The sequence below is a fragment of the Onychostoma macrolepis genome, chromosome 01 (assembly GCF_012432095.1).
Source record: "Onychostoma macrolepis isolate SWU-2019 chromosome 01, ASM1243209v1, whole genome shotgun sequence".
Classification (NCBI taxonomy): Eukaryota; Metazoa; Chordata; class Actinopteri; order Cypriniformes; family Cyprinidae; genus Onychostoma; species Onychostoma macrolepis.
The window spans coordinates 32,305,435-32,317,441 of record NC_081155.1 but is presented as its reverse complement, the minus strand read 5'-3'; the positions used below and the strand labels follow the sequence as shown (position 1 = coordinate 32,317,441).

General features: G+C 37.1%; 1 protein-coding gene across 7 annotated transcripts in view; it reads right to left on the bottom strand.

Annotated features, from left to right (window-relative positions):
* The window catches only part of gria2a (glutamate receptor, ionotropic, AMPA 2a), a 45,414-nt gene that overhangs the window by 7,859 nt on the left and 25,548 nt on the right, over nt 1-12,007 (bottom strand). For 3 of the 7 annotated variants that reach the window (XM_058776239.1, XM_058776231.1, XM_058776258.1), the window contains exons 4-14: nt 10,518-10,714; nt 10,312-10,365; nt 8,108-8,266; nt 7,784-7,951; nt 7,593-7,697; nt 6,459-6,566; nt 6,156-6,362; nt 5,653-6,020; nt 4,946-5,144; nt 3,519-3,766; nt 800-914 (exon numbers count right to left, since the gene is read on the bottom strand). In XM_058776239.1, the coding sequence (XP_058632222.1) occupies nt 800-914; nt 3,519-3,766; nt 4,946-5,144; nt 5,653-6,020; nt 6,156-6,362; nt 6,459-6,566; nt 7,593-7,697; nt 7,784-7,951; nt 8,108-8,266; nt 10,312-10,365; nt 10,518-10,714 (1,928 nt within the window). Of the gene's footprint in view, nt 1-250; nt 366-773; nt 915-3,518; nt 3,767-4,945; nt 5,145-5,652; nt 6,021-6,155; nt 6,363-6,458; nt 6,567-7,592; nt 7,698-7,783; nt 7,952-8,107; nt 8,267-10,311; nt 10,366-10,517; nt 10,715-12,007 lie in introns of all 7 variants that reach the window. The other 4 variants (XM_058776249.1, XM_058776219.1, XR_009271351.1 and 1 more) reach the window with 3 other exon arrangements.

The window sequence follows — 12,007 nt, the reverse complement described above, 5'->3', positions numbered from 1 at the left end:
CATAGGCTGTATTTCTTTTTTTGCACAAGCTTCCTTTCATATCACTCTCATACTCTTTTCCTCCCAAACACACAAAGACACACACATACTGTACACACAGTCTGCTAATGCTTGGGTTCGGATCTCCCAAACTGAGACAGTGTTTTCACAAGTTTCACATACAGAACACATTCTAGCCCTGCCAGACACACACACACGCACGCACGCACACACACACACACACACACACACGCTCCCTGCAGTGACTGACCTTACTTCCAGAGTCCTTGGCTCCACATTCTCCCTTATCGTACCACCATTTGTTTTTCAGCTTGTCTAAGATGCCTTGCTCACTGAGTTTCAATACTGCAAGGTTTACTGGCGTTCTTCGCGTATGGGAAATAACATAAATAACATTACCAATGTTATTTTATGTTATTGTCAGTAACATTTGCACTCGCTAACAGCGCTGGTAATGATTCAGCCCTGAGCGTGGTGGCGATCAGCAGTCTGCGCTCCATTTGGCAGTCGGCAAACGCGGCTTTGCCGTGCCAGATGTGCACAGACTCATCGCCGCGAGCAGGAAGCAGAAACAGCGCCCGCCGACAAGCCATGTACCTCTGGGAATGTCTTTTTTAGGTTGTTTCGATTTCATTCCAGAGCAGATGTGTCTTACTGAAAGCTCTTGCTGACCAACTGACATAATAATCGAATTTGTTGGTGCCTCGGCTTGTTTTCTGGAACTGCTGGTAGTGCTTCCTGCTCATTTGCATTTCGTTCATTTCAGTTTTTACCCATAAGTCCCGAGCACGGGTCTGACCTTTGACTCCCCGCCTCCGCTGCCGCACTCTCCTTTGTCGTACCACCATTTGTTTTTCAATTTATCCAGAAGCCCCTGCTCGTTCAGTTTTAGCACTGCAAGGTTTACCGCGTTTCTTAAACAAATGATAAAACATACTTGTCAGACAGCATGAGGGGGGGGCGGGGCTGCAGTGGGCCACGCCCCCCACAAGTTGCATAGAATGAATGGAACATTGGGTTAGACAATCCATCAAATCAACCAACCAATCAAAATGACGTTAAACAACCCATTAAAATATGAGGTGGTCGAGCTTTAAGAGTTCTTTTTTAAACTCAAACTCTTGAGGCAGGAGGCCAGAACAGAGGAGGATCAGCAATAGTATCAGTTATTACACAACCGCACATTCAGATCCTCAAATCAGTTAGCAGAAAACACTTTAAGCATTGAGGCAAACAAATCTGGTTAGAAGTATCAAGAGAGACAGCATGCATAGTTCAAACAGTGCATCATCAAATGCATTCATAATCAAGTTACTGTGTTTTCAGCCTCTGCATCATCAGCTTAAACATTCTTTAATGCTTATGGCGACCATTCAAAATCCAAGTGCCCAATCACATGCATTGATTATTACTCATTATGATAAAATAGCTTTTGTCATAACACAGTCTGGTTGCAAGAGGCCATTGCTTCAGTCATTAAGAACAGACATGCATTCAATAAAACAGATACTAAAGGCAAACATGAGCAGAATGGGTTATACTAACCACAAACGAACATATTACCGGTTTTTCACTACTACACTATGCTTTGTTTTAGAGAGGGTTTAATGTTAGTTTAACAATAGTTTCCCCATGTTTGCTTCATTGAACACATGGCAGATTATTATCAGCAAAAGAGGTGGAAAAAAGGCTTCAGAACTTGAAGACTATTTGATAAAACACATCTGAATCCTTCTCTTCAATTATTTACTGAGCTCCATGAGTAGACCTGTTAATTCCTGGAAAAGAATCACATGAACTAATCTATTAAGTTTAGGGCTGTCAAAATAAGTACTAGGGACGTACAATATCCAATATGCCAATATTTTTCAAATCATTTTGGCCGATAGCCGATGCCGATACCAATATATATTTCCCTTTATTTTGAAACAACACCAAGTCTCTCCTGTGTGGAAATTATAAACAAGTTGTTTTTAATTTTGGTTATTTTTGAACAAAAACTTATTTGTTAGAACTAATAAACATTAATAAAGTTCTTTTTTAATGAGAGTACATTGTATATAAGTTTCCATAATCCATTTGAAAAATATATATTACATATTACTGAATAAATCTATATATATTAAATTATATACTTTATAAGTGTTTGTGATTTTTATTCATGGAAACTATAGCTTCTGGCCTTTACATCAAAACAGACGTTTATGATATTGAAACTGCTTTATTTATTAAGAAATACTTAATAATCTTAATCTTAATAATATTTGTGTATTTTACTTTCATTACATTACAAGTAGACCAACAGCGCCCACTAAGTAAATACAACGCCTTGCGGATGGGCATTAGGACCCGGGGAGGCTGCTTCTGCTGCTACTGTATGCACTAGTGAATGTTCACTCTATCGCACATCACGTCCTTGTGTAGTGTATTCTCAGTTTAAATGCAGCGATCCAAAACAGTGAATCTAATCATCATTCAGGCAAAAGTTCGCCTCAAGAATGAGCACACGTGAGCTATCCGTCTTGTCAGCAAGGCTTATCGGCATAATTTGTTCAAACCGGCCGATGTTTACATTTTAAACCATTATCGGCTAATTCCGATAACCTTCCGATAATATTGTGCATCCCTAATAATAACAATAACAAAAGCTATATAATTAATTGTTTAACACCATTAACGCATTTTTCACATATTTGCAAACCTGAACCAACAAAATCATTTTTATTTCCCATTACTCATTTTAGAGATAAGTATTCTTAATATCGGATCCTTACTCCGATATGTTCTTAATATCGAATCCTTACTCTTAACATTGGATCTATCGATAAATGTAGGAAGCTATTCAGCAGGAACAATTTATGAGTACAATTCCAAAAAATAACTGCTTATAGCACTGTTTGTTATCAAGCTCAACAAGCATAAAATAGTCCATTGAAGTCCATTAAGTATGTGAAAATTATTACATTATTTTATTATTGCAGATGAACATATAGCCACAAATTATTAACTCAATAATTACAAGTACTATTTAACTTCACAAAAATATTAGTTGAATGCGTTAATGCGTTAAATACAAAAAATTATGAAATTATCCACAAGCAAATATTTTCATCTGACAGCCCTAATAATTTTTTTATAATCTTAATTCATTTTGCATTTTATTATGGTGCTCACTCACTCCCTGTTAAAATCTTAAAACTTCATTTGTTATTAAGCTTAAGTTAAGATAATTACCTGTTTGTTTCAGACAACACTATAATCCATTTTCTACACCATCAGTCTCGGAGAGCACTGGTTGCTAGGTAACCTGCTTGTCAGCTGTCAGCTAGGCTTTTTAAAGCCCTCGCTATCTGCAGTTTCCTTTGTAACTCTCCTCACTGCTGGTTTTGCTATACATCCCTACACTCAGCACTGCTGTTACCTAGTTTACCTCATTTTAAAGGGGGACCCCCGGCCTACATCAGGGTAGGTGGGATACTATAACAACATGGGCCATATTGTTATACTACTCCACCCACCTTAAAGCAGATCCCTTGGGTGTAGCGATGCCGTAGCCTTTAGAGTCAAGGTTCCCTCCGACCTTCATGGTGTCACAGGGCTTGCGCTGCTCGATGTACTCATTCATAGTGGACTCCAGAAGGTAAGCATATTTGCCTTTGGATTTTCGGACACGCAAAACGCCTTCCACTGTGTTTTTAACAAACACAGAAGGCTCTGCGCTCTTCATGTACTGCCACATCTTGTCAAAGAGAGCAATCTTAGATCTCTGGTTAAAGTGAAGAAAGAGATAAAGATGAGGAGAGAAAAAAGGAGAGGTTTAGATTCAGGTTAGTGAGGACACGATGATTAGCTATATCAATGCCATCGTTGTAGATCTAAATGTCAAGAATAAGTCAACAACATGACATTTTTTGCCTGAATTTAGTAATTTATTAAAAAATAGTGGAGTTTGTTTCTTTATTGGAAAAGATTTGGAAAAATTTAGCATTACATTACTTGCTCACAAATGAATCCTCTGCAGTGAATGGGTGCCATCAGAATTAAGAGTCCAATTATGGACTGGTATTTTGGCCATAATCCACGGTTTGGTCACACTTTATTTTAAGGTCCAATTCTCGCTATTAACAAACCATTAACTACGACCTTTGCCTCAACAAACTCCTAATTTTCTGCTTATTAATAGGTAATAAGGTAATAAAAGGTAACAAATAATAATAGTTGTTAAATTTAGGTATTGGGTAGGATTATGGGTGTAGAATATGGTCATGCAGAATACGTGCTTTATAAGTACTAATACACAGCCAATAGTTTAATAACAGGCATGGTAATAAGCAACTAGTTAATAGCGAGAATTAGTCCCTCCCTATACTAAAGAGTTACCAATGGTTTAAAGTTAAAATGCCTTGATGGATTATATATAACAAACATGCAGCTTTTGGCTTCAAACTTTACTTGTGGTTTATTGTGTTGTTTTTTATCAGCTGTTTGAACTCATTCTGACGGCACCCATTCACTACAGAGGATCCATTACAGAGCAAGTGATGTAATGCTAATAAACAAAGTCATCCACATCTTGGGTCATCTGAGTCAATTTTTTTTTCTTAAATTTTTGGTAAACTATTCCTATTGGCATAACGTTTATGTTTATTATTTCTTATTCTCTTAAGCAGTGGCAGAGATTTTTCTAAAATATTATAAATATTTGAAAAACATTTATCTTATTCATGACATGACAAAAACAATGTCATTTATGAATTAATAATTTATGATTGGTAAAAAAAAATACATTGTATATTTAAAAATATCTTATTATGTGTTCACTCAAATGTATTTAAGGTCCAAGGAAAATATGTTATTTTTCATTTGTTACTGATGGTTGGGCTATGGCTAGATAGGACAGTGCCTGTCTGCAGCCCTTCCATACTGTCCACACTGGTCCACTCACCCTAAAGAACTCTTTGGTGGAGCCTGCATCCAATGTCCCATAGGCAATCTCAGTCTGTTTGGCCAGGTCTTCAGCACTCTCGATAGGTGACACCATCCTCTCCACAGTGAGAAAGGCAGCCAGGTTAGCCGTGTAGGAAGAGATGATGATCAGGGTGAAAAACCACCACACACCACCAACTATACGGCCAGACAAGGACCTACACACAGCAAACACAGTCAGCCACACACAAACGATCACACACTCCACCAACAGAACCAGCATCTTGTTACTATAAAATCCCAAAGAAAGAAAGAAAGAAAGAAAAGGAAACCCTTTCACTTTGGAGAAAATGGGGAATATGCAGCCGAAACACGGTACCACTCCAAGAGGGCAGGAAACGGTGACCTTGTGCATCTTACTGTTCCCAACCGGGTGAGTACATGTTCACAGAAGAAATGTTCAACCAAAGTTTAAACCACATCTTTGATTAAACATTTCTAATCCTGTGTTGGCTCTTTCTTCATACCCATGAAACACTGACGTTGGGGACAAGGGAGTTATATAACACCTAGGTTATTTGCAATGGAAATGGATATGAAGCACGAGCTGCAGGAGTGTGAACATCCACAAACCACGGCATCGGTGGGAAAACTGTCGATGCACAAAGCCGAAAGCACACCCCACGCGCTAGCCAGCTAGCATTAGCACCCACTGCACGCACCAACCTTGGCGAAATATCGCATCCCTGCTGCATAAAAGCGCCCAGAGAAAACCACAGACTATTAAAGATTCCAAATTCGTTCGTAGATTCGCTAGGGCCCAGCTGCCCATCCTCAAACTCCTCAGTGTGCCACTCGTAAGGGCTGAAGCGGCTAACGAGGAAGAGCACAACGCTAACTCCGATGTAGGCGAATACAATGCACATCCAGATCTCGTAGGCCAACGGGTCCAGGAAAGAGAAGACACCCGGCTTGGATTTCTGTGGTTTCTTGATCATAATGGATATGCCCAGACTCATGAAAGGTTTCGAGAAGTCGATCACCTCCTCTCTGACCAGAGTGATGGTAAGCGGAGCTACAGCTATGTCTGCTTTCTGTCAACAGTGAAAAGAGGAGGAATTAGTTGAATGACACACATAGGCCTATAAGAAATGTACGATGAGGAGCTGGTGTTCACTGTTTCTCAAGAGTGCACTCTTGTGTGAGTGAGTGTATGCTTTACTTCTCACCCCGTACACCAGTTCCCCAACCATGCCATTCCAGATCTTGGTCTCAGCATCTCGCGCGCCATACTTTCCATCTGCTACAATCCTCAGCTGATACTTAAAGCCACAATGCTTTGCAATCTCGGCTGCCAGGTCCACACAGTATCCCTCATAACGTTCATTATCGGTGAATAACTCTGCATTCTTTTTCAGCATTACATACGGTGCCTCCTACAACAAACAAGCAGGGAGGGAAATGTTAACAAATCTTTGAATGTAGGTGATTTCAGTTGCTCTTGATGTGGAATATCATGGAATATCTCTAACCAGGATTGTCGTCACAACAACTGTTTTATTCTCCATTCCCATGGTGTCGTTGGGGAAAAGGTCAGATTTTGTCACCGCCATTTTGTCCACCTCATTCCAGTAACCAATCTGAGGAAAAGTACACACTCATGAAATTGAACTTCACTTCTGTTCAGAATACAAAACGCAAAGTTGGGAGTTAGGAATCAAGAACCTTACTCAAAACCATTCTTTTGGACATTTTGGTTCAGTCTATAATGTATTTATTCCTAAATGTGAATGGAACACTGTACTGCAATATTCTGACAGCGTTTCCTACATCACTATTCAGCAGTGGTGCTGTTATACGACTGAATCAACAGTGCCAAGGAAAAAGAAATGATGTTTGAGCTTGGCTGTCTGCTTGTAGGCTGACTTGAATGTGATGAAAGAGAAAGACTATGTGCAGTGAAATAAGACTGTCAACACACCTTTATACTGTGTTGCCCACACTGGCTGCGCAAACATCCTTCACAATCAATTTTATGAACTGGTTCTTTGTAATGAATTACAATGAATAAAGAATCATTCTCAAACTCATGCCCATCTTTTATAAAAGTCATTATGCATTAATTTATTAACAGGTCAGTATTTTATGAAAGCTTATTTTTATTAAGCTTTCAGCTACCAATGAAAGTTAAACAGTTCATATCAATTCATATTAACTTAAAGCTTGTGATACTTGTCAGATGATAACATATACTGTACAATGTCGTTCAAATGTGATTTGTCTGTTTACAAATGGTTAATGTTTACAAGGCAGATCTGTTTTTGATTAAAAATACAGTAAAAACAATAATACTGTGAAATATTACAACAAATTAAAATAACAGTATTATGAATGTTGAATAGATAGTTCCAAAGAACAGCTTTTAATTGAAATAGAAGCTTTTTGTAACAATGTAAAGTCAATTAAAAATATATATAGATATTTAGATTTTAGTTATCATATAATTAGAACTAATTGTAGGGCAGGGGTGTAAGAATCATTATTAGGTATTAAGTGGTATTGGAATCAGAATCTAGTAAAAAATCTCTAGTAAAAATTCTTTCAATTCCCGTCCCCAAGTACTCAAGTTCTTGAAAAAGAAGAGATTTAGTTTAAGTCTGTGTTACCTTCACAGGGCCACTGTTTTTCAGCTCCATGACATTGACTGTGTAATTCACTCTTCTGCCGTACTGATCAAATTGAATATTTCCCGTCAATCCATCCACACGCACCTGATCAAACACATGCACAAATGTTAAATGTTATATAGTTCTCACACACAGACAGCAGGCATAGAAAATGTGCTGGCAGAGCAGACCTGTTTGAGAGCACGCTCTATCTCCACCCCCTGAGCCCATGGCACTGCAGGATTGGCCAGGCAGTCTCCGTTGTTGCCACGGCGACTGATGTCAATCCTTTGTTTATGCAGAAAGCGGAATGCCTCAGTCATTACTTGCACAGCATCATATGTGAGAGCGGAAGTGTACTGCAAGGGAAAGAAATATGAAGACCATAAAAATGTCTTTCTTGGTGTTTTATGATAGATATAACATCCATAACAAATAGATATAAATAACTATGTTCAAAATGCTGTCAGTTGCATTTTTTTTTTAGCATGATTTAAATATTTGCACTCCTTCACCCTGATTCTGCTGTCTGCTCCAGGGTACTCCTTTTCCTCCAGTGCCTCCCAGCGCTGGTCAAATTTAGCTACAAGCGGGTCATCAAAATCCACTATCTGAAATCCAGATACATTCGCCCCTCCATACTGAATCTTGGACAAATCTCCATCCACAAAGCCCTGAAACACACACAGGCGCGCATTTTAATAACTTATGCCATGGTCTGTCTGAATACTCGATTCTGATTGGCTGGCAGGCGTTGATTAAATTCGTTTAACTGCACAGGTAGTTCCAGGTCAGTTTAATCATGTTCTATATTAATGCGCTTCCTATAAACATTAGTAACCATTGTAACATACAGTGACAGTCGAATAGTAATACAGACAAAAATAACCGTCATTTTTATCGTTCCGGTCAAATATTGCAGCGCAAATATTATTAACATCTTTAATATGTGAATGCTGGCAAATGACCATGGCATAAACGGGATAATCAACAGCTAGCTGTGCATTAAACGAGGCAACCACGGAGGTTCTTCGCCTCCACGTCGTGCATTCAAATCGTTTAATGCACAGCTAGCCATTGATTATCTCTTACATAACTGTGAGCTATTGTATTGTTTGTACCACAAACATGAATTCTTTCAATTCTGTCATTATTTGCTCACCATTGTAATGTTCCAAACCTGTACGACTTTCTTTCATCCATATAAAACAAAAAGAGATGCTTGGCAGTATGTCTAAGCTGCACTTTTCCAAAAAACAAAAACATTTAGGGATTAGCTTTTTAACAAATTATATCTTAATTTCTGGTCAAATTGTAAAAAAAAAAAAAAAAGCATCTCTAATTTGTGTGAACAAATTACAAATATTTAAAGAAAACATCAAATTATTAAAAGAAATGGTGTAATTATAACAATAGAAATAGGCCTGCATCAGTGGGCTTCTGCAACGCAAGAAATGGATGTGTAGGATTTAGTTAAATCTTACATATACAGGATAGGATTTACCAACAAACAAGCTCTTGGTTTTTTTTTCAGAACTGGTTTATCATAAGATTCCGGACACTGCAGCAGTTATGTAGGAAATTGAATTTCTTCAGGAGAAAAAAGCTGGCATTTTCCAACAGGGGAAATAGTCTCTTTTGTGCCATCTGAAAGGTCCAACGTTAAACGTTTAGTGCCACGTTAAAAAATAAATATTTTGAGAAAAAAGTCATAATTCTGAGAATAAAGTCAAAATATTTTGAAAAGTCAAAATTGCGAGAATAAAGTCAAAATATTTTGAGGGTATAGCATATAATGTGTATGCAAATGGACCGGATTGGAAGCACCGCAAGAAATTTGAATATACTGTATATGGGACAATTAGCAGTTACTTTCATATACTCGCAGAGACAGTATGACTTTATTTATAATTATGACTTTATTCTCAAAATATTTTTACAATATTCTGGTAATTTTGGCTTTATTCTCAAAATATTTCGACATTATTCTCATATTGCTATGACTTTATTCTCGTAATCTGGATTTTTTTTTCAAAATATTTCAACTTTATTCTCAAATTGCTATGACTTTATTCTTGTAATTTTGGCTTTATTCTCAAAATATTTCAACTTTATTCTCGTAATTTTGACTTTATTCTCAAAATATTAGTTTATTGTCATAATTTTTATGATTATTTGATAATTTAAACATGTTTTTGTTTTTTTTAAATGCCGTTTTCTCAAATGCTGTTGTAGAAATGTTACTTTCCTTATGACTTTATTATCATAGCTTATATTATGACATTAATCTCATAATGATGTGACGTAATTGACGTAATTCTCATAATTTTGATTTAATTCTCAAAATATTACAGCCTTATTATTTAAATGTGATTATTCTGGTAAAAGGCCAATTTGTTTTGGCACTAAAAAAGTGCAAAACTACTTTTTAGATTTAGAAGACCTGGAATATATTGCATAAGCAATATTAGCCACCTCTATCTGGTGCTTTTTAAACTTTTGGGAGCTTGACACAACCTTAACTAGTTAACTCCTGCTAACTGTATAATCTAGCTCTATTGGATTAATTTTAAAACATTTTCCAGAGAACACAGATTATCAAATGGTTTTGGAACAAAAAGAGGGTAAGTAAATAATGAATAATGAGTAATAATTTTTGGGAAAACCATTTATTTAACTGACATAAAACATTTTTTTAAAAAGATCTTTGACAACTTACAAAATTTGCAATGATGTAATGATATCCTTTCACATGTCGACCGATCGTGATCACCTAAGGAGAAGCAGGCAAAAAACGCCGTTCACAAGAGCAATTTAATTAAAGCGCTTCATAATGAATGTTAAAGGTGTACGCAGTACATCATCTTTTAATGACATTCCTGACCTTACACGTGTGCTGTAATGTGTTTTTAGTGCGTCATTCACCTGCTCCATAATGTCCTTGACTTTGTCCTGTTCACAGTCTAAAATTACTCTCCTCTCTTTCTTGTTCTCTAGGTCTTGAAAGAGGGAGCGATATGCCTCGTCTTTCCACTCATCCTTCAGGTTTCCAACGTTTATGGCTGTTACCTGCCATTTCCTCTCTGCTGCTGTGTCCAGCACTGCCTGCAGGGTAGACAGACCTACATAGGGAGACGCACAGCAGTGTGCATGTGAGTGCCTCACATCAAATGTCTTCATAAAATTTTTCATCAATCTGCTCTAGCTTTAATTACCTTCCTAAAGTGTAATTGCTTTAAAACCCCACGTCTACTTGCCTCACTGTGTCTTTTTAAATGAGATTCAATCTCAATTACGGTTACTCTCTGTTTTAACCACTGTTCTACTTTAATCAACCACCACTCCAAATTACACCCAGAGACCTTGATATCAGGAGTATTTTTATTGCACTAGAAGGCCCCTTGGGACACTTTTTCTCCTTCATTTATCATTTCTCCTCCTCGCTCTCTTTATTTCAGTGTTCTCTCGTTTGGTCATCTGTCCTTTCATACTCCTCTTCTCTTAAGCTTCCCTCCTTACTGCACATCTCTTCCTCCTCTCCCTCTCTCTATCTCTCTCGGTTGATTTCATATCTAGGTCTTGGGGGAGAGATTTATTTTGCCGCCTCAAACCAGAGATGCAGCACATCACGGACACTCCATGGAGTTAGTCAATAGTGAAAACATTCAGAAAGCAGTCAGCTAGCATAGTCGCAATATCAGAAATTCTGAGACTGCCAAAAAATGTTAGGTAAGAGCTTCCGAATATGCCCAATTGGCCCTTTTACAATGCTTGTTATATCTAAATATTTATGTATTTCTCCTTCTTTAATTATTTAAAAGAGATTTATTTTTTATTATTTCCAATTAGAAGAACCACTGTTTTGACTAAACAGACACTGCAGTTGATTCAAAACCTGAACTTATGATGAAAAATCACACACAGATTTTCGTAAGCATTTTTGAGTCATGATCCAAAAAAAACAAAAAACAACCTTTATATCAAAACACATTGGAAAAAATTGGCACTCTTATACTTTTAAGTCCTGAAACAAAAAGGATTGTGAAACAAGTCTTGAGGAAACTTAAATAAATAAAAATCAGAGCATTGCCAATGTTACTTGATTTCATTTTACCAGCAAAATTGTCACAAAAATGTGTGAATATTCAATATATTTTCCAACTGTAAAGCAATTATGCAATAAACAACACTGTGTCCAAGCCAGCTGTGACAACGACAAGTGACAACAAAAACTTGTCAGTTGCTTTATTTCTATTTTTGTGTTATCTTACTTCACATTACAGTGCGTTATAAAAAAATATATATCTGATTGGCTATGACTGTATCATGATGCACACCAGTTTCACATTCAATTTGGACAGATAAATTGCTTATCAAGAGAAACTTGTCAATTGTTTTGTTTCTATTTTTGTGTT